The 22,074-nt window shown below is 41.6% G+C and overlaps 1 protein-coding gene across 1 annotated transcript in view; it reads right to left on the reverse strand.

The window, feature by feature from the left end:
* cobl (cordon-bleu WH2 repeat protein) overlaps positions 1-22,074 on the reverse strand; it is a 100,430-nt gene that overhangs the window by 51,725 nt on the left and 26,631 nt on the right. Inside the window, 6 exon segments of the mRNA XM_083761113.1 lie at positions 2,244-2,411; positions 7,710-7,798; positions 8,788-8,832; positions 10,959-11,187; positions 19,214-19,311; positions 19,314-19,423. Coding sequence (XP_083617239.1) covers positions 2,244-2,411; positions 7,710-7,798; positions 8,788-8,832; positions 10,959-11,187; positions 19,214-19,311; positions 19,314-19,423 — 739 coding nt within the window.

Consider the following 22,074-nt stretch of genomic DNA (forward strand, 5'->3'; position numbering starts at 1 on the left):
TTGTTGAGCCTTGAGTTGCACTCGCATTCTCTTAAGTCCAAACCGCAACAATTATTCACCATGCAACTCCTTGAAACATGCAACTAACTACTTGCAACCATTATCCCCAATGATCAGTTGCAAGGAGTTGCATTTGTGTGGTTGACCTTAAAACTGTTTTGTTGCAAGGAGTTGCCACTATTGCGAGTAGTTGCAACTGGTGTGTTTTGGGCTTTAAGTTGTAGAATCGTATAATGCACGACATGATAGATGAAGGGGCCATGGGGTGGTAAGGCCCAAAGCTCACAAAGGGACCCTATGAATCTTCAGGCCGCCGTTGAACTGAAGAGGAACTGTACAGCAGGTAGTAAGATGCAGATGTTCTGCTATAGCAGTCGTGTAGAAAAACATTGGCATAGCAATATTCTCTGAATAGCCGATTTTCAACTATCTTCAGAGAGAGAGAGAGAGAGAGAGAGAGAGAGCATGTATGTGTGGAGGAGAGACAGCGAGATCAGAGTGATCCAGTGAACTCTATTATTAGAATGTTCAGCCTGTCCTCAGATGGCCCACTCCTGGTCTCTATTCTAGCTGTCATGACTCCAGTACTTCTACAGTACTTCTACAGTACTGTGCCCCACAGGCATACAGTACTTCTACAGTACTGTGCCCCACAGGCGTTCACATGAAGTACTCACCTTCCGATGCCAGTCTGATCACATTGGTCACAGTTACATTTACATTTACAGTTCTCCATTATAACGTGCAGTTGATGAGGGGATTTATTTAGGGATTTTGACTCACATAGCCATTTCCTTTTATAACCTGTCAAATGAACCCTTGCTATCCAGCAATTAGTAAGGCAGCACGATAGCGTATAACCTTTTGGAATTGGGATGAACCGTAAGTTCACTGTGGTTAACTTGCTGAAAGGCACTTTCCCAAATGAACCTCATTAAATCCTGTTCTTTCAAGCCTGAACCCAATGTTAAGTGTTTAATCTCAGCACCTTCAAGGACCTTAAGCGCTAGGACCAACAGCCAAAACTGATTATAATTTTTGTATCCCCTTTTTTATTTTCTTGTTGTTGAATGTGCTTATTATTATTATTAACACTGGAAACACCAGATCTTTAAAGATTTAGCTTGGGGTCCCCGGACCCCACTTTGAGAGCGACTGCTCTAAGGACAGCTTAGTTCCAATGCGCGGTATGTGTGTTCTCTCCCCTGGCCAGAAAACACACCTTCCAGCCGGTGACATTCATAAACAAACACTCCTCCAAACCAACAAGGCCTATTATCAGAGGTAGCGAGGGAGGAAGTTGTTTGCAAAACAACATTTCTAAAATGCAGCATGACCGCGATAACCACTGTGACCTTGTGGTGAATTCTTCTGAGCCCAAACTATTGAAAACCGAAAAGCCGCGTCAAGGATAGCATTCAAGTCCAAAATATAAATCAATTCTCAGAGCTGAGGAATTCATGTTGTTTTACGTTAAAGACATCCTTTGAACTCTAGATGAAAGGCTTGTATCATTCTTCAACACAATTATACACTTCTGATGTAAAAGGCAAGGTCTCTCGCTGTGTGTGTGTGTGTGTGTGTGTGGGTGTGTGTATGCGTGCGTGCGTGTGTGTGACCCGGTGAAGATCGACCATAGATTGAAACGTGTGATTAAAAACATTTTAGTTTGCACCATAGCACGATGTGTGGATTCCATCCTTGTACTATGTGTTAATCCCAATTCTAGTTCCTTACCTGACAGCAGGGCTGTCATGATCATGACATTTCACTCAACAATTAATTGTAATGCAAATACTTGCGATTAACAATTTAATTGTGTTTGTGCCATTGAACATTGGAACATGATAAAAGATTATGTTTGCCATTTACGCTTTGTAAACATAACTGCACAGGACAGATATGACAAATAACTTCAATATACAAAGAAATGACGAGTAACAATAATCAAGATAAATGATTGCACTATGGCCAAAATAGGCCATATTGAATAATTATATTCTTTCAAAGAATTTCAAAAACAGAGGAAATAGCCCATCTACAAGCTCACAACTCGTACAGTAGATCTGTCATTTCAGCCATTTCTACAAATGTTTTACAACGTACAAAACATCTTTTCAACACATACAGTACATTTACACAGAATGAACGGAAACCATTCTGGTGAGTATACAAAGTAATTGCAGTTATGTGGAATAACTGCGAGCGGGCGATGATGTAATAATGGTGACAGACAGGCCTACCTCATAGTGAGCCAGGGAGGGCGTTGGAGCGCCCGGCGGGGCTGGCGCTCTCCTCTTCTTGGGCTCGGCCTTGGGGGACATCCTGGAGATGTTCATCACTGACTGGGACTGACCCAAGGTGCTGGGGCGAGCCTCAACACACGATGCCGTGGACACTGTGGACAGGCCCTGGAGTGTTGAAACAAAGGAGGGGGGGTTTATATAGGATGACCTGTAGTTATGAATCATGGTGATGATGATTTAATCCAGCGTGCAATCCCATTTTCAATGGGTGGCTGCTGCTGAATGAAGGGCAGCGGAAAAAAGAAAAAAAAGAGACAGGCGATTCAAAATCTGATCAAAGAAAGGGGGAACCACGCCTTACAACCCCACAATCTGAGGAAAAGTATTGTGTTTAATAGCAGATTAATTGATGCGTTCAGACAATGGCTGGGCCCGGCATAAAAGCCGAGCGTACAAGGGACATAAAGTGCAGGTCATTAGGATTAATTGGGAGTAAAGCTGTAACATGTCCCAGTGGGGAGGTATGGGAAAGGACAAGCTCATGAGAAAAAGAACATTAGGACAGAAGGCCAGGAGGCAAATGTGGGTTTTTTTCCCCAACATGCATTGCAATGGATTCTTATGAAGAATATTGAGAAAATGATTGAATTGTTATTATTTTGGTTTTTTTACAACTTTAAAAGACAGGTGATACAGGGACGGAGAGAGAAACAGAGAGAGAGAGAGAGAGAGAGAGAGAGAACTGCACAAAACACTATGAAAACCACAACAAAATGAAGAAGCGGGTGTAGAAGAACCTCGTTTGTCAAATACATCTACCTGCTTGTGTATTAAATAAGAATGACATTATCATCTGACACTGCCTCTGCCCTCCTCTTTAAAAGCGAATGATGAGCCTCTGATCAAGGCATGGTGTGCTCTGTGATCCCTATGGCTGCAGCGTTACATCAGAGAGGCCATGATAATGTGTGGAGAAGGGCGGAGGACAGAGACACATTCAGAGCTGAGTCACAGAAGGGCTCTTCTCCAGAATCACGCTGCCTTAAGCTGTGCACGCACGCACACACGTGTGTGCGCGCACATGCACACGCACGCGCACATGCACACGCACACACAGACGTGGATGTGTGTCTCTTGGCTGCACGCACACACTTGTGCTGAGTCACAGAAGGGCTCTTCTCCAGAATCACGCTGCCTTAAGCTGTGCACGCACGCACACACGTGTGTGCGCGCACATGCACACGCACACACACACACACACACACACACACACACACACACACACACACACACACACACACACGTCACACACACACACACACACACACACACACACATACACACACACACACACACATGTGTGTCTCTTGGCTGCAATCCAGAAGGTTTGTGATGAACTTTTCACACTGCGCTGACCTGGTGTGTTTGTGTGTGTGTGTGTGTGTGTGTGTTTGTGTGTGTGCACGAGCACATGTGCATGCGTGCGGCTGACCCTCCCACGAGAATTGGCAAAAGTAAACAGTTCCATATTCCTGCTCTCTCTGTCTGTCTGTCTGTCTGTCTGTCTGTCTGTCTGTCTGTCTGTCTGTCTGTCTGTCTGTCTGTCTGTCTGTCTGTCTGTCTGTCAGGGGGAGATTGAGGTTGAAAGGTGAAAAGGAGAAAAGAGAAGGATAAGAGGAGGGAGTAAATCATGGGCAAGATTTCCTTTTAAAAGCATGTGATATACAGTATTAAGTTGCGTGCGGGTGTTGCGCACCAAAAATAGCCTATTTTCGCCGATTTTCGGTGTGCACGACCAGCGTACCACTAAGTATAAATCTGTCTTAATTGAGAACATGTTTTTGCCTCAGCTGATGGAACGGAATGTTCAAAGTGAGAAATTCACATGAACTTTCTCTGGCACTTTTCTTTTTTGCTCTCTCTCATCTCTCGTTTATGCAGTGTAATATTGGTCTTAACTGTGAGTGTGAGGTTGCATTAAAAATAACACGCACGCACTCATGGCCGTGCACACGCACGCACGTGCACGCACGCACGCACGCACGCACGCACACACACACACACACACACACACACACACACACACACACACACACACACACACACACACACACACACACACACACACACACACACACACACACACACACACACACACACACACACACACACACTTGGGGAAACCCAAGTTTACAGGACATTGGTAATTACATAGTGGGTAACTACAGCAGCCATCACCCCTGCAAGGCCTGCATTGCATGACCCTATGGTGGACCAGCATTGTTATGTATCCCTGGGAAAAGCAGTCCAGTGCTAACTGAGTCATCCTACTGCCAAAACCACGCAGGCCAAAATACAGACGCTCTTCACGCCAACCAACTCAAATTAATTACAGTTTTACTCTGCTAACCATAACAGGTGTATTTTAAGACACAGATCAAGATACTATGCCTCTGTCTCTCTTTGTGTAGTCTCATTTCACGTCCCCCTGATTTGTTTATCAGTTTGTTCTTTAGGTTGTAACAGCCTCATCTCTATCTGTAGCTTTTACCGTCCTAGTACAGTCTATATGTCAGACCACGTATAAACATGCGCACACGAACGCACGCGGTCACACACACACACACACACACACACACACACACACACACACACACACACACACACACACACACACACACACACACACACAATGTTATCAGTCCAGAGGCATCAGATTACCCTACCTTGGTTACATTAGCACTAAGAGCTCAACCTCTTATCTGTGCACATTAGAGGCCGATAAACCATTGTGTTTGTGTGTGTGCAGACATGTGCGTGTGTGTGTGTGTGTGTGTGTGTGTGTGTGTGTGTGTGTGTGTGTGTGTGTGGTCCGATAACAGTTACTGGCTATGAGACAATCATGTTAGAGGGAAAAGCTGAGTGTTGTAAAAGCATACTGACATGGTGACATTGCTTGGCCAAAGGAATAATGAAGCACCCTCACTTCAAGTTAAACTTCAGTACCTGGATGTTTGAAAACTGAGCACTGAACTGGCTCAAACATGACTAGGCGGGAGAATATTACAATGTCAAAGGCGAGGGTGATCAATTAGTATGATGATGATTCAGTAATAATAATAATGGTCCAACGTCCTTGTTTTGAAGCATACAGAACAAAACAACGTGTGTGGGCGAGATGACCTAGAGCACTGCAGCTGGGAGGGACACTAATGAACCAGACCAGCAGCTAATACGATCACATATGGATCACAGGTGAGCCACAGAGGGATGCTGCTGCCACTGCTGTGGGAGGGGGGTGGGGGGGGGGGGGCTAGTGCAAAATCTAATCAAAGTGATTGAGTTACGATCTGGCATTGAGTTACATCTGGCATGAGATGGCAACAAGCTATAATTGCATAGTAGTGGTTTAAGACTGAATAATAGGTGCTGGCTATTGAACTGCTTTTTGGGACATCACAAGTTTACAGGTGAAAAAGAGTGGGCAAAATGATTGGTTGTACAAGCTCCTTTCACTTTGCGGTTTAAAAAATAGTCATGAGGCAAGAAAGTAGTTTATAAAGAAAATAATATATTGTTTTGCAAAAAGGGTGAAGTGTCCCTTTAAGAATAAAGGGACACTTCACCCTTTGTGCTAAAAAATATATGTTAATGACGTTTTGAAGATTTAGAACACTTTCCTGGGGGTATTTGTGTGTGTAATATGTGGTTTTAGATATTTTAGATTTTAGCAGTGAGCCCAGTGTCTCTGATGTCATTGACACTGGGCTCACTTGCTTCCTGGACTACAATTCCCATAATGCTTTGGTGATAGAGGGATAGGGGGAGGGCTGTCTTACTGAGACAACATGTAGTCCAGGAAGTAAGTGAGCCCAGTGTCCATGACATCAGAGACACTGGGCTCACTGCTAAATCTAAAATATCTAAAACCACATATTACACACATAAAGACCCCCTGGAAAGTGTTCTAAATCTTCTAAACGTCATTAACATATATGTTTTGCAAAAAGGGTGATGTGTCCCTTTAATGTTTTCCTCTCAGAAGGTTTGGATGTTGTATACTGTGTATCTCTCCAGCACTTTTAATTGTCTAGTTGGAAGTTGGAACCCTGTACTGGGCTATAGGCTCACAGGCCTGTATAAAGATTGGAACCTGTACTGGGCTAGGCTCACAGGCCTGTATAAAGATTGGAACCTGTACTGGGCTATAGGCTCACAGGCCTGTATAAAGATTGGAACCTGTACTGGGCTAGGCTCACAGGCCTGTATAAAGATTGGAACCTGTACTGGGCTAGGCTCACAGGCCTGTATAAAGATTGGAACCTGTACTGGGCTAGGCTCACAGGCCTGTATAAAGATTGGAACCTGTACTGGGCTAGGCTCACAGGCCTGTATAAAGATCGGAACCTTTACTGGGCTATAGGCTCACAGGCCTGTATAAAGATTGGAACCTGTACTGGGCTATAGGCTCACAGGCCTGTATAAAGATTGGAACCTGTACTGGGCTATAGACTCACAGGCCTGTACAAACAAATGCTGAGCATGGGTCACAGACTATAATCCTTATCATTACCACTGCATCCATTCCATATGATTTGGAAGGCTACTTGGGAGAGAAAGGCTGTGAAAGGGTGCTTTCTGAGTGTCTAGATAGAAGATGTTGCCCTCTAGAGGAGAAGATGTGTAAGAAGCACAAAATAAAGATAATTTTCTCTTGAATGATTATTCAACATTAGATCAACCGTGAGGTTAAATAGATTAAATGCTTGAACTGATTAGGCTTCAGAGAAGGGAGTGATTGTGGTGAACCGTGAAATAAACAAAAAAGTAATAAATCACAATTGAATGTCCACCACATGATACACATCCAGATATGGTGCGATAAATGTTAGTAGTACTTACATTGTAGTCTGTGTCTGTATTTTGTACTAAGTTATCATCAGTGGCATCCATGTCCATAGATGTCTCAGAAGAAGTCTGTAAATGGAAGCAAGGCACAGCTAACATGCAGCATCCCACTGACCAGTTAGGCTATGTTAGCTTTACAGCAAGTGTACATGCAGCAGTCAGTGTTAGTTTGTGGATGAGTGTTTCAAATGGAACAACGATGACCGATCCAGATGTGAATAATCCATATGCCTGTTTTAAGACTTACTTCATTGAACAGTGAATAGCGAAAATACACAATCTACAAGCTCACAGCGCTTTACATCATTACGAGTTGTGTGCTTGTGGATATGCAATTTCACTATTTGTAAAGAAATGTGTTTTCGTTTTTTTGTCAATTCTTGCCTTAAAATGATATGCCCAAAATAGGGACACCAGGTTGAAAGTGGGAAGATTTCATGGGCGGTGATTGGAGATTATAATTTGCTGTGTACAGTATGTGTGTATCTTTCACATGATTTTCAGTCATTCATCATTCTATAAAAATGTGAACTAACAAATAGTGAGGAGTCTTACCTTAGATTTCCTCCTGTTGAACATGAAGATTCCCAGCAGGCCTTTCTTCTCTGACCCGCCCACACTGGCAGTACTGGAGTGAATGGAGTCTATGACAACACACACAGTGAATCAAAGAGCCGTTCAAAAGTAGAGACCATAGCAGAAACAAGCAGTGTTGGATTTAGGGATGCAACTATCCATTATGTTCTCAGCGATTATTCTATTGATTACTTTCAATTAATCGAATAATCGTTTTTAGGTGTGTGTGTGTGTGTGTGGGGGGGGGGGGGTTATATATAAAATAATACAAATCATTGTCGCACAATGGTTTTAATGCTTGTTAAAAGCCAATTCAAAGATTTTGAAATTGCTGACCTGCAAGCTCACAACACATCGTATCACATTTATTTATTTTTCTTCCCTTTTAGCCAATAATGGCTTTCACAAATGAGGGATCTTATTAATAATCAATTGATTTATCAAATGATAAATTCTTGATTTAAAAAATATATATTAAATCAATAAATTGGATTAACTGTTGCACCCATAGATGGGATTGAAAGGATGCTGACAGAATGGACACAAACACAAATATGTTTTACAGTATAGTGGTGTAGAACAAACATGGTAGAACAGAAGGATTTTGGCATGCATTGATTCTTTAGGTTAATGACAAAATGCACTGCCGGGTTAGACTTTAATTTAAACACATCTACTGTAGTTCCAAGAGAAAACTGCAGTAGCATAGTGGCATCAGTAGAGGGCACTGCAGCATTATATTCCCAAAGACCAGATTCTAGCCTTCACAGTCTGCAGAGCATTACAATTGCATACCCACACTTCACACTTCCTGGGTTGTTGTTTTTTTTGCATTTGTTAAAAAAATATGGCAAGGCCACTAGTGAAACAAACACAATGAGGCAACAATCACTATCCGATTGAAGACAAAATCAAAGGCTTTCACTACGATGGTTCACTAATAAGCAAATAAGCATTTGCAATTCAATCGAAAAGTAGGGTTAGTCTGCAAGCAGTAGGCACTACAATATACGATTAAACAGTAAACACCTACACGAGCAGTTAGCAGTTATAATACCTGAGTAGTTAAGAGCAGGGGCCGAAGCCATTTTAGGCAGGAGAACTGGAAAATATCACATGTTTTGTGAAAATGCATAAAGTCACTTCCAGATTATTTATCAGCTATAAGAGAATATGAAAGCTGTATTTGTTTGAGCAAAAACGATGTATATACATATACAGATACTCATACATACAACCGTGGAAAATTGTATACTAAGCACCCTGACAACACCATCTAACATTACACAATTTGCTCATAAAACTTACATCATGTTCTAAAGGCTAACCGCCAACCTCCATCAAGGTAAAGCATGTCACTGTCTAATAAAATTACTGACAATTATATTATCAGCAAATATGACTGTAGACCTCCAACCACCTTAACATGTAATTTAAAAGCCTTATGTAATGTCCTTAGAGCTGGCACACCCAGAGTTAGCACATATTTATCAAGGCTCATCACATGTAAACACTATTTAATTGGGTGTAAGGTTTGGTTGTTTTGTTCTTTGATACTATAATCAAGAGGAAAAATACAAAGTGGCAGTGCTGACTGCATGACTTGTTTAAAATGTTTATCTTTATGAGGTAAGGTGTATACGCATGGATAGATGGGAGGTAGACTGGCTCAGTTTGCATGACTAGAGACGTTGCCATGACTCCTGACTGTTGGGCCTTGATTATTGAGTCATGGTACCCTATGTACAGTAGTGACTCCCATCTCTTGTAAGTTTACACAATAGCATCTAGAGACTGATTCAAAATAAATCGTGCATAACATGCAACTGTACTGTACAACTGAAGCCTGGCTGATCAGACTAAATCCAAAGTGACAAATCCTTTTAAACACTGCATGTTTTCCACTCTGAAAATTGATTCATTAACTACTTGATATAGGACTTCAGGTTCCAGCTAACCAAATTAACAGTAGCTGCCATTTTTAAATGAGAGTTAAGCTAAATTCACTTTCAAAGTAATTCAATCGGGATGGGAATTTTTCTTCAAAATACAAGCTGTTTTTTGTAAACTGTAACTGTAAGTAAACTGAAATTGAATTGTCCCCACACAGGGTATGCAACAACAATCTGAATATTAAACATCAAACTGGAAATGCATCGTTCATACAGGTTGATGCTTTTATTCTCAGTGAAAAATCAACCTTGTATTGAAAATAAATAAATTATAAATTGCTTTATCGTTGCTAAATGATGTATTGCTGCTTTATTTGTGTTCTGTGTGGATATACTCATGACACAAACAGCTGATTACATTAATGCGACTTAATCACATGAAATAAACACTGCCAGTAAACGTTGTGTAAACAAAATGTAGTGTGGTACAAGGTATTTTTGTGCTAAAATTGTTTTTGTTTTTGCTGTTTTGGCTTTTATAGGGACCAAACTTGTCAGAAAAAGATGGCTGTCAATTTTTCCCAACCCCCACCCCTTTTCTGGGGGGTCATCTATTTTGGGACCTCCCCGTATTATAATACGCCAGACAATAATTTGTAATAATAAGTTGTTTTGTAGGTTTTAAAATATTCTGAGTTGATTTCTTACACTTTTAAAGTAGCCAGAAGAATATTCCGGACTCATCTCAGCACTCATTACATTCCTCGCTCTGCTCCTGCTCCAGAACAATGTCAAATTAGATCCTAATTGGAGCCTAAAGGTTTTTGTAGTTGGGCTCTGACAACAAAAATGAGTTGTTGCTAATACCAGGGGTCTTCCATAGGGGGTCCAGGACCACTTTTGGACCTAATCTTGCACCCATTTCTGTGACTTGCTAACTATTATGAATAATACGCACTCACGCACGCGTGAATCTACGTTCATGATTAGTCTCGGCAAGCACCAATAAATGTAAGTTACGTTTATTCAGTTGTATAAATGTTTTGATCCGATCTAGTCGAAAGGCTACTCATGGCTTTGGATGGCTATCTGTTGTTAGTCATAACACTGCACTGCGCCATCTTTATTAGCTGTTTTTTTGACACCTCGGATCACACTAATGGGCCAAAGTGTATTTCCTGTTGCAGATAGTGTTAATAAATTGCGTACTGGTAATTGCCTAATAGATCATATCTATTAACTGACAGGCAATAAACATGGTTTATTTCCTTGTTTCTTGTTCCACTGAAAAAGTGTTTGACACTTGCCAAAAAATGACATAAAATGCAGTTCTTACCTAGACTTTGGTCATGGACATAGAGCTCCTTGATTCCCAGTTGCGTCAAAGTCTTGTCCAGAGGTAACTCGTGGCGGCTGACACTGTCCTTCAGCAGCAGAACATGTGCAGGGTCAAACTCACACTTGTCACAGATGACCGGCACCAGGGCCTGGAGCGGAACCAGCGGGTTGACTCGCACCACCGCCTTCTGGCTGCGGTGGAAGTTCACCACCAAACGCACCGTTTTCTGACACATGGATGGGGAGAGGCAAAGAGAAACGGGACAGTCAGGTGTCACGCAAATGGATTTAGAGAACAGGTACATGCAGACATTTCTAATCAAAGCTCAGTTCATGCTTGTGTTGACAATTCTACAAGCACTACATCAGTATCATCAAAGGAATTAGGGAAAGAAGTAAACGGGAGGGGAAAAAAACAGGGAAGAATAGAGAGGCTACTGAATTATTAATTAAAAGTAATAATTCATGTGAAATATTTGTGGGGTTTGTGTGATGTACTGAATGGGAAACAAAACTACTAAAATATATGTGAATATATATACCTCTACATAATCATTACTTATATATCCGTATATATTACATTTTTATTTTATTTATGCTCATTACTGTAATGCACTTCTAGCTAGACGCCATTTCCATTGTCCATTGTCAAAGTATTTTGCAGTGACAATAAATTGATTCTAAACTGGTGAGAATCAAACTGTGAACTGTGAAAGTTTCTTTTTTTTTAACGTGTATGTTTCTCTGTCAACCTCGCGGCCGTTGTTTTTGTTCGTTTGCAACGTGCTTTTGTTGGTTAAATCACTGTGTTTTGTTATGGCTTTCCTGCTCTTAGTCCAGTACCTGCCTGTAGACCCTATCGCAATTTGGTGTTGGGGGAATTTCTCACTTGAACTAAGTCAATGGGTCCCTAGACATGAAAGATCAATGAGGTGCTTGTCCGCCATAGTGCCACGAATGGCGCAATGGCCACATCAAAAATGGCCGCCATCGGCTATGATGAAAATCCAACCTTTTTGTTTTTTAGTGTTTAAGCACATGTAATACATTCATTTTGACTAATTGTGGTGTGTGGAATTCATTTCTGATATTGTTTTGATGATTTGGGGTGATTTTGACCTTGAAAGGTCATAGTCAAGGTAATTTTGCTATTCCACAGACCTTGGCCATAACTTGTCCATTTTTAGGAGTAAGAACAGGAACAATAAGTCTATTTCAACTAAATCTGACTCTTAAAATTAATTTCTGATATTGTTTTGACCATTAGGGATCATCCTGTCATTGAATTATTGATGTTAATGTCATTTTTCAATAATTCGATTATGATTCTTTAGTCGCTTTTACTATATATTTTCATGATTTGTTTTCTTTACATAAACAAAATACATGGGCATGAGAAAAACAACAACAGCACCATATGTGCTGTGTGAATAAGCCCATTGTACAAAATACTCTGTCCATGGCCCAAATGAGCCAATTCATTGCTATGGCAACCCCATAGTGGAGGTAAGTCAATATATCATAAGAATCGTTCACTTGATGGTACAAGCACCAAATTTGGTACACAAGTGCTTCAGAACCTACTCTCTCAGAAAAGTACGTTGTCCACTTGAAAAAACTAAATGGCCACCATTTTTCAAGATGGCCGCCAAATGAAAAGGGCCTTTTGTGGCAGTTCTGGACAACCGTGGGTCCGACCAACTCGAGACCGGGCACTGCACTCCCTGTGTGTGTGTGGAACGTGTGCGTCGAATTCGGTGAAGTCGGTGGGGCAAACGGTTCTCGGGTTACATGGATTACAGATGTACAGACACACACAGACTTGAATATATGTCAATGGGCAATGCCCATTGGGGTTTTTTTTAGATGATGGGTAAGAAGAGAGAGATGTGATGTCAGGTGGTGTGGGCTAAGACGTGGTCAGGGCTAAGATAAAGTATATGAGATGTACAGTAAGTACAAAGAGAGATGGTGAGGGAGGGAGAAAATGATTTGTACCAATTGACCAAACAGTAGACAGTAGTGTATCACGTTAAGGTGAGTATAGAGATGGAAATGTTCTAGCAAGTGAAGCCAGTGTATTGAGAATATGGGACATATGTGTCAGGAGTTATTTGTGACAGAAGGCTACCAGTGAGAGGGAAGATGTATACGATGGTAGTGAGACCAGCCATGCCGTACGGTTGGAAACGGTGGCACTGATGAAAAGGAGGCACAGCTGGAGGTGGCAGAATTAACCCATTCTGACCTGAGATCAGATTCATACGAGGTTTCCGCCGGACAAACACTGGGTCTGATGAACCCATTCTGACCTGAGATCAGATTCTAAAAATGTCAGTCGCTCTTACATTTTTCAAAAATAGCAGACCTACAAGCTCGTATCGCGCCACTCGGTGGCGCGATATGAGCTTGTAGATCTGCTATTTTTAAATAGCTAAAGCATAACATGATGCCGACACCAAAATGGGTGCCCGGTCAGAATGGGTTAAGGATGCTATGGTTCTCATTAGGAGTGAAAAGGAAGGACATTATCAGAAATTACTGAATTAGAGGATCAGCCCAGGTTAGAAGGTTTGGGGATAAAGCAAGAGAGGTGAGGTTGAGATGGTTTAGACATGTGAAAAGGAGGGATGAGGGTACATTGGGAGAAGGATGCTGAAGATGTAGCTGCCAGGTAAGAGGATGGCCAAAGACAAGGTTTAAGGATGCTGTGAGAGATGACATGAAGGTGGCAGGTCACAGAGGAAGATGTAGAAAACAAAACCAAAAGGGGTCCTCCCCTTTTCCCTGTGCGTGCACACACACACACACACACACACACACACACACACACACACACACACACACACAGTACTCTACAGTACACTACAGTATGTTACAGTACAGTATGGTAAAGTACAGTAACGTGCGGTACGGCATGGTACAGTATGATACCATAAGGTATGGTACAGTACAGTATGATGCCGTACAGTACAGTAAGGTACAGTATGATACCATACAGTAAGGTACAGTATGGTACCATGCAGTACGGTACAGTACAGTACAGTATTGTACAGTATGATACCATACAGTAAGGTACAGTATGGTACAGTATGGTACCATGCAGTACGGTACAGTACAGTACAGTATTGTACAGTATGATACCATACAGTAAGGTACGGTACGGTATGGTATCATACTGTACCTTACTGTACTGTACGGCATCATACTGTAATGTACCATACCTTATGGTATCATACTGTACCATGCCGTACCGCACGTTACTGTACTTTACAATACTGTACTGTAACATACTGTAGTGTACTGTACAGTACCGTGTGTGTGTGTGTGTGCACGCACAGGGAAAAGGGGAGGACCCCTTTTGGTTTTGTTTTCTACATCTTCCTCTGTGACCTGCCACCTTCATGTCATCTCTCACAGCATCCTTAAACCTCGTCTTTGGCCATCCTCTTACCTGGCAGCTACATCTTCAGCATCCTTCTCCTAATGTACCCTCATCCCTCCTTTTCACATGTCTAAACCATCTCAACCTCACCTCTCTTGCTTTATCCCCAAACCTTCTAACCTGGGCTGATCCTCTAATTTAGTCATTTCTGATCAAGTCCTTCCTTTTCACTCCTAATGAGAAGCATAGCATCCTTAATTCTGCCACCTCCAGCTGTGCCTCCTTTTCATCAGTGCCACCGTTTCCAACCGTACGGCAAATAACTCCTGACACATATGTCCCATATTCTCAATACACTGGCTTCACTTGCTAGAACATTTCCATCTCTATACTCACCTTAACCTGTTACACTACTGTCTACTGTTTGGTCAATTGGTACAAATAATTTTCTCCCTCCCTCACCATCTCTCTTTGCACTTACTGTACATCTCATATACTTTATCTTAGCCCTGACCACTTCTTAGCCCACACCACCTGACATCACATCTCTCTCTTCTTACCCATCATCTAAAAAAAACCCCAAATGGCATTGCCCATTGACATATATTCAAGTCTGTGTGTGTCTGTACATCTGTAATCCATGTAACCCGAGAACCGTTTGCCCCACTGACTTCACCGAATTCGACACACACGTTCCACACACACACAGGGAGTGCAGTGCCCGGTCTCGAGTTGGTCGGACCCACGGTTGTCCAGAACTGCCACAAAAGGCCCTTTTCATTTGGCGGCCATCTTGAAAAATGGTGGCCATTTAGTTTTTTCAAGTGGACAACGTACTTTTCTGAGAGAGTAGGTTCTGAAGCACTTGTGTACCAAATTTGGTGCTTGTACCATCAAGTGAACGATTCTTATGATATATTGACTTACCTCCACTATGGGGTTGCCATAGCAATGAATTGGCTCATTTGGGCCATGGACAGAGTCTTTTGTACAATGGGCTTATTCACACAGCACATATGGTGCTGTTGTTGTTTTGCTCATGCCCATGTATTTTGTTTATGTAAAGAAAACAAATCATGAAAATATATAGTAAAAGCGACTAAAGAATCATAATCGAATTATTGAAAAATGACATTAACATCAATAATTCAATGACAGGATGATCCCTAATGGTCAAAACAATATCAGAAATTAATTTTAAGAGTCAGATTTAGTTGAAATAGACTTATTGTTCCTGTTCTTACTCCTAAAAATGGACAAGTTATGGCCAAGGTCTGTGGAATAGCAAAATGACCTTGACTATGACCTTTCAAGGTCAAAATCACCCCAAATCATCAAAACAATATCAGAAATGAATTCCACACACCACAATTAGTCAAAATGAATGTATTACATGTGCTTAAACACTAAAAAACAAAAAGGTTGGATTTTCATCATAGCCGATGGCGGCCATTTTTGATGTGGCCATTGCGCCATTCGTGGCACTATGGCGGACAAGCACCTCATTGATCTTTCATGTCTAGGGACCCATTGACTTAGTTCAAGTGAGAAATTCCCCCAACACCAAATTGCGATAGGGTCTACAGGCAGGTACTGGACTACAGTTAGCTCATAACATTAGCCGCTGGCCTGCTGTTGTCAGCCGCTCCGCACCGTGTTGAAGTGACTTCCGCGGTGAGCGTGTCATAGCTTAGGAGGCAGCCAATCATGACTAGGTCGCTACTACGTGATTTGCTACACAAGTGGTTCAGACCCAAGTTCATATTGGGACGGTATACGATTGGTTTCTGAAGCAGTAGGTAATTAGGTATGGTTTTATTAGTGGATGACTGGAGGTTTTTGCCACTTTTCTAGTAACTACATTGAATTTCAAATGTCACCAGTGGGCAAAACTAAATGGCGAAATATGGGTGTTTTATTATTTAAATAGAAGAAATTGGTGTTGGTAATGTAATGGCAATTCATAATAATGAAGGGACTCTCAAACACGCACGTGCTCTTACTCTTCCATAATCTGTAGCTACATAGCTTTACTTCCAGACAAAGAGGCCAATTATGTAGTAAACCAGAGAGGGAGATAGCCACATTGGGGTCATGGGAGGGCAAATACAGATATGGGAGGCTTCCACAGCTGGCATGAGTGTGCGTGCATGTTGGCACGTGCGTATATCTCTGTCTGTGCCTGCACACACTAAAACCTCCAGTGTTCATTTATCCATTTGTTATCTCAGGGAATGAACAAATAGGAACCAAATGGACCTGCCTTACGGGTTCATTTGGTTATAATTAACACTGAGGATTGTTCTGTGTACATTACAGCACAACACAAGGTGTTTTGTTATGCAGAACAGAGGGAGCCTCTACTTTTAGCAGCCTCTTATCGCCAACTACTAAATACTGTGTTTTCAGCCTGAACATCACCTCACAAGCGCAGACCACTCAGGGCCAGCATAAACAGCTCTTACAATGGCTGTTATTATTGTAACATAAATAAACTTGTGCAGCGACTCAGCGACCACATCTGCCATTTTGTTCAAAGTAATTTTACTTTTTTGGGGGTAATACAAATACAATAGAAATATACAAATGTTTCGTCAAATGATACCACGGTACTGTACTCATAGCTTATACACCCCTCTAATGCAGTGGTACTCAAGGACACCCATGACAGAACGCGTTTCTATTCTTTCTACAATTTACAATTTACAATTTAGGCATTTAGCAGACGCTCTTAATCCAGAGCGACTTACATTTAGGCAAGAACAAAAGCATGGGAATACATCACATAAAAGCATTTATCATGAAACATGCGTAAGCTAAGAAGGTAACAGTGGAATATCTATATGATGAAACTATACATAATAAACTATACATATTCACTACTATGCTATACATATGTACTATGGCGTGCTATGACTATATACAATACAATTATAGTGCTGTCTACATAACATGCTATAAGTCTAAGTCAAATGCTATCTAAGCCAACAGAAATTCTATCTAAGGGGTTAGGGTAAGTGCTATGGGCCATGATGGAGTCTGAAAAGGTGGGTTTTCAGGCTACGAAAACCCACAAGCGTGATTCAACTACTGTACGATCAGCCTGCTCTAGAATAGATTAGGTGCGTAAATATTGGGTAGAAGCTAAAACATTCTATCAGATGGTCCTCAGAGTTGAGAGCCACTGCTCTAATAGATACCAGTTTTCCCAAACTGTTGGCCAAGCTCATAAATCATGCTGAATACTATACAAAATATGTCTATCGGAGGATTTATTTGGAAACTCTGCACTTGGGTAATAATGTGCAACGTAATGTGACTTTGGCAAGACTACAGCACCTCTGGGAAATGTAATGGTAACAGTTTATGAAAACCATACAATGACTGACTCGAACATCCTCAGAAACCTATAGTCCTATAGCTGCCTGCCTGCGGCGGTTTGTGTGTTAAATTGACCCGTAGTTGTTATTTTAAACAACATCAATAGACAGGCGAATAAAACCCAAATATTTTTACAAATAAATAAATATGAGGTTCCAACAGTCCATGATGAACTTTGGTCTCTCATGCAGGAGAATTGAACTCAGAGTGTATGAATGGTACCAAATGAACCATTACGGTTTAAGTTACTGTGTAACATTTTTTATGTCACACCCAAAGACGACTTTGATTGCAGGGTGAGAGCAAAGAGATGACAGAAGAGACAAAACAGAGGAATGATTGACAGGAGCATTTGAAACGGTGTAAGGCTCTGGTCTTTGGGGGAGAGAGAGAGAGAGAGAGAGCTAGAGAGAGCAGTCAGCGAGCCCTGAGAAGAGTAGAGAAATAATGCATGGTAACAAAAGGTAAGACCCTCATCAAATATTCACACAGTAGGAGGAGAGAGAAGAGGTGAGCTCAGAGAGAGGGGGGATAGAAAGAAAAGAAATAATACAGGGTGATTGAAGAAAGATAAATGGAGTGGGAGTCAAACTGAAGTTAGAAAGCAGGAAAGAGACAGAATGAAGAATGAAAACAGTATAAAATGGCAACTCAGGTGTCAGAAGGGAAAGGGCACTCTCAAACTCGTACGTTCAGAGACTTCAGAACCAACGACCATGTCATGCTACACAGTAAAATCCTCACTGTCCATTTATCCATTTGTAACTCTGATAGTGTACAAATTAATTTGGACAGGATCAAATCTCGTAATTTGTATACGATCAGAGTTAAATTAACAGTCAAGATTTTACAATGTAGCAATGTGACAGCTTCCTACCTTTGCATGAGCCCTTAGAGGCTTAACTGGCCTTGCTTTCTGACAGCGGTCAGTAGAGGGGGAAAGGATATTACACAGGGCTACAGGCAGGTGGATACATTTAAATGACAATGGATACAGAGAACTGCAATACTGTACAAACGCAAACCATGATACACAGATAAAAGGAAAAAAATGATTAAAGCGTACTTCATGAAAAGCTGTGTATTTGTTGGTTAATCTTTTTATGCATGCTCACTGCTAAAATAATTTGCCAAATCCCAGGGGGAGTACACAGTAGCTAATATCCAGACATCATAAGGAAGCTGGTCAAGTTGACATTGACATGCAGTACACATCAGTGTGAATTTGTGAAATTGAAAGGAACTATAATTCTATTGTTGCATTTTCAGTATATCTATTACAAACTGCAAACAAGTCTCCTATTATTATCAAAATAAAATGAAGACATTCCAAATCAAGCCTATCGGACCATAATTCAAATAAATATTTCTACCAAGCAATGACCGAATTAACATGATTGAATCAAGCCAAAACGTAGCTCAACAATCCTAGGATACGAACATAAAAGACACATGGCGGGTTGCGAGACATCGCTATAACAACTCACCTCTGGCACTTTAGGCGCCGGTCTGCGCACCACTTTCTCCTCCCAAACTTTCTCCTTGATGAGGACGCAGGCCACGTCCAGGGAGCCCAGCAGCGCGTGGGCTTGAAGCCCAGAGGGTGACCCTCGGGGGACAGCGACTCCAGGGTGTGCAGGGACGGGTTCAGGTGATAGCGGCTGCACAGCTCCACCAGTAGGTCCATCAGCGCCTTACTGAGGGTGGGTGGGAGAGAGAGAGAGAGAGCGAGGGGAGGGGAGGGGAGGGGGGAAGAAAGTGAAAGAAGGTGAAGTCAGAGACGGGAGTAGGGAGTAGAGAGAGGAAGTGGGGAGGGTGGTGGAGAGAAACAAAGAATACAATGGAGAGAGAGAGAGAGAGAGAGAGAGAGAGAGAGAGGGGGGAGATTAGGTTACTCTGCCTGCTTCCCTTTAGCACCAAAAGGTAGAGTTGTAATTACTTGATACAGTACATAGTGACACTCTCACCTTTCTTTGTTAAGAGACCGCTAATTGGTGCAGAGAAAGGCTAATTCACAATTTATTGATAAATGTATGCACACGCAAGCAAGCAAGCACACACACACACACACACACACACACACACACACACACACACACACAACACACACACAGTAATATGAAATGTAAGAAATTAAGAAATAATTCATATGAATTCATATTCATACTTTTAGCATAACATTAGCATCAACCAAATCCATGTCTATGTCTATGTCTATGTCTATGTCTGTGTCTGTGTCTGTGTCTGTGTCTGTGTCTGTGTGACCAGACAGAGAGGGGTAGGCCTCTCTAGGTATAGTGCTAGCTGTCAATCCAGGGATAAAGAAACCAAGAGACAGTGCAGCCAATGCTAGCTGGGAACAGCCAGATCATATGACAGAGGCGTGAGACAGACCGCCACAAAGAGCACCATTGACATCACTAACACATGGACACAGTCTGCTAACACAACATCCAAACTGCCCACACAAGCAGTTAGCCTAAGAAAAACAGTCCTTAGCACTGTGGTGGAAAGTGACTTTGACTTATTCCTGTAGGCTCCTAGGTGGAGCATAGGGCCGCAATCACACCCGCCATCGGACTCTGTTTTGAGCAGTCTTCTTCAGCTGGGCCCACGATAATCCGGTCGACTTTGCCTCACTCTCCACTGATCTTCTCCAGGTCTGTTTTGGCCTCCCCACTTTTCTTTTGCCCTGTGGGTTCCAGTCCAGTGCTTGCCTAGTGATGTTGTCAGTAGGTTTTCGGAGGGTATGTCCAATCCACCCCCACTTTCTCTTCTTCACATCCTGGCTGATGGCGTTTTGGTTGGTTTTCTCCAACAGGCTAGCATTTGATATTTTATCAGGCCACCTGATGTTCAGAATGCGCCTTAGGCACCTGTTGACAAATGTCTGGAGTTTGTTGGTGGTAGTGTTTGTCACTCTCCATGTCTCTGATCCATAGAGGAGAACTGACTTGACGTTGGTGTTAAATATTCTGATTTTGTTATGGAGGGAGTTCCAGATGGGTCGTAGTGTGGTGGAAAGTAACTAAGTACATTTACTTATACTAAGTACTGTATTTAAGTACAGTGTTGAGTAGGCTGGGTGCAATAACCGCAATACCGCCATACCGCCGGTATGTAACGCATACCGCGGTATCGAATTCATTACCGCGGTTAAAAAAAAAAAAAAAAAAAAAAAAGTTTTTTTTTTTTTTTTTATGTTTTTTTTTTTTTTTTTTTTTATGAAATGAAAAGTGTATCATAATAAACAGTGACGCTCAGTCAGTCTAATCATGCCAGCAACACAACAACACCAGAGGGAGTTCAAAAAACCATGTGCAACCCAGATTCGGCACAAACAAGGATTGATTGATTGATTTATTGATTGATTAAAATATTTATTAACAGTTTGCAGAATTACACTACATTTCAAGCACAACTCAATACAAAGACTGTTAACTGTGAGTGGACACTTGTTTACAAGAGGGTCCACCTAAATTCATTTCACTCCTATGCCACAAAAATGTGGAACGCCCTACAAACTGTCATTAAGATGTAAATCCCTTGACTCCACCCACCCCTTTCCCCCCCTCACTGTATACGTTTTCCCCCTTTTTACCTCCTTTATGATGATTTCCTGTTTTTGGTTTTATAGAAGTGCATAGTGTACAAAATGATATGATGAATTGAAAATGGTGGACCCTCTTGTAAACAAGTGTAATGCTTTATGGCAGGGGTATTCAATTAGATTAGGCCTCCTATGTGACACAGACCGAGTAGAAAGAAACGTGCCATTTTATTATGACTATTAGTGAGGACCTATTATATGAAGATAGGTTTCAAAAGTGGTCCTTTAATGATTACCGTCATTATGGTAATCTCACAATTAATATCGCACACACCATACCTTTTTTTTTTTTTTTTGGGGGGGGGGGGCGGTAATAACCGCCATACCGGCGGTATGGGGGCCGGCAATAACCGCGGTAATAAAAATCCCATACCGCCCCAGCCCTAGTGTTGAGGTATTTGTACTTTACCGGAGTATTTCGAATTTCCATTTTCCAACACTAATACCTCTACTCCACTACATCTCAGATCCAAATATTGTACTATTGTACAAAACAAATCACACCCTGTGAAGTGATCACACCCGCTGTTTTCTGCAAGACATTACTCTATAAGCCATATCTCCAAAACTGGTGGGTCAAACTGAACAACCAAGCTATGATTCCCTGCTTTCATATGACATGAAAAAACTAAAATTAAAAAAAATCCAATGGCAGTCCCTCAGCCTACTTTATCCGCGGGATTCAGCGTTTTAGCCAAAGCGATAATTTAAGCATGTTAGGCCTAATTTGAAAATGTA

The sequence above is a fragment of the Protomyctophum parallelum genome (assembly GCF_964188405.1).
Source record: "Protomyctophum parallelum genome assembly, chromosome: 3".
Classification (NCBI taxonomy): domain Eukaryota; kingdom Metazoa; phylum Chordata; class Actinopteri; order Myctophiformes; family Myctophidae; genus Protomyctophum; species Protomyctophum parallelum.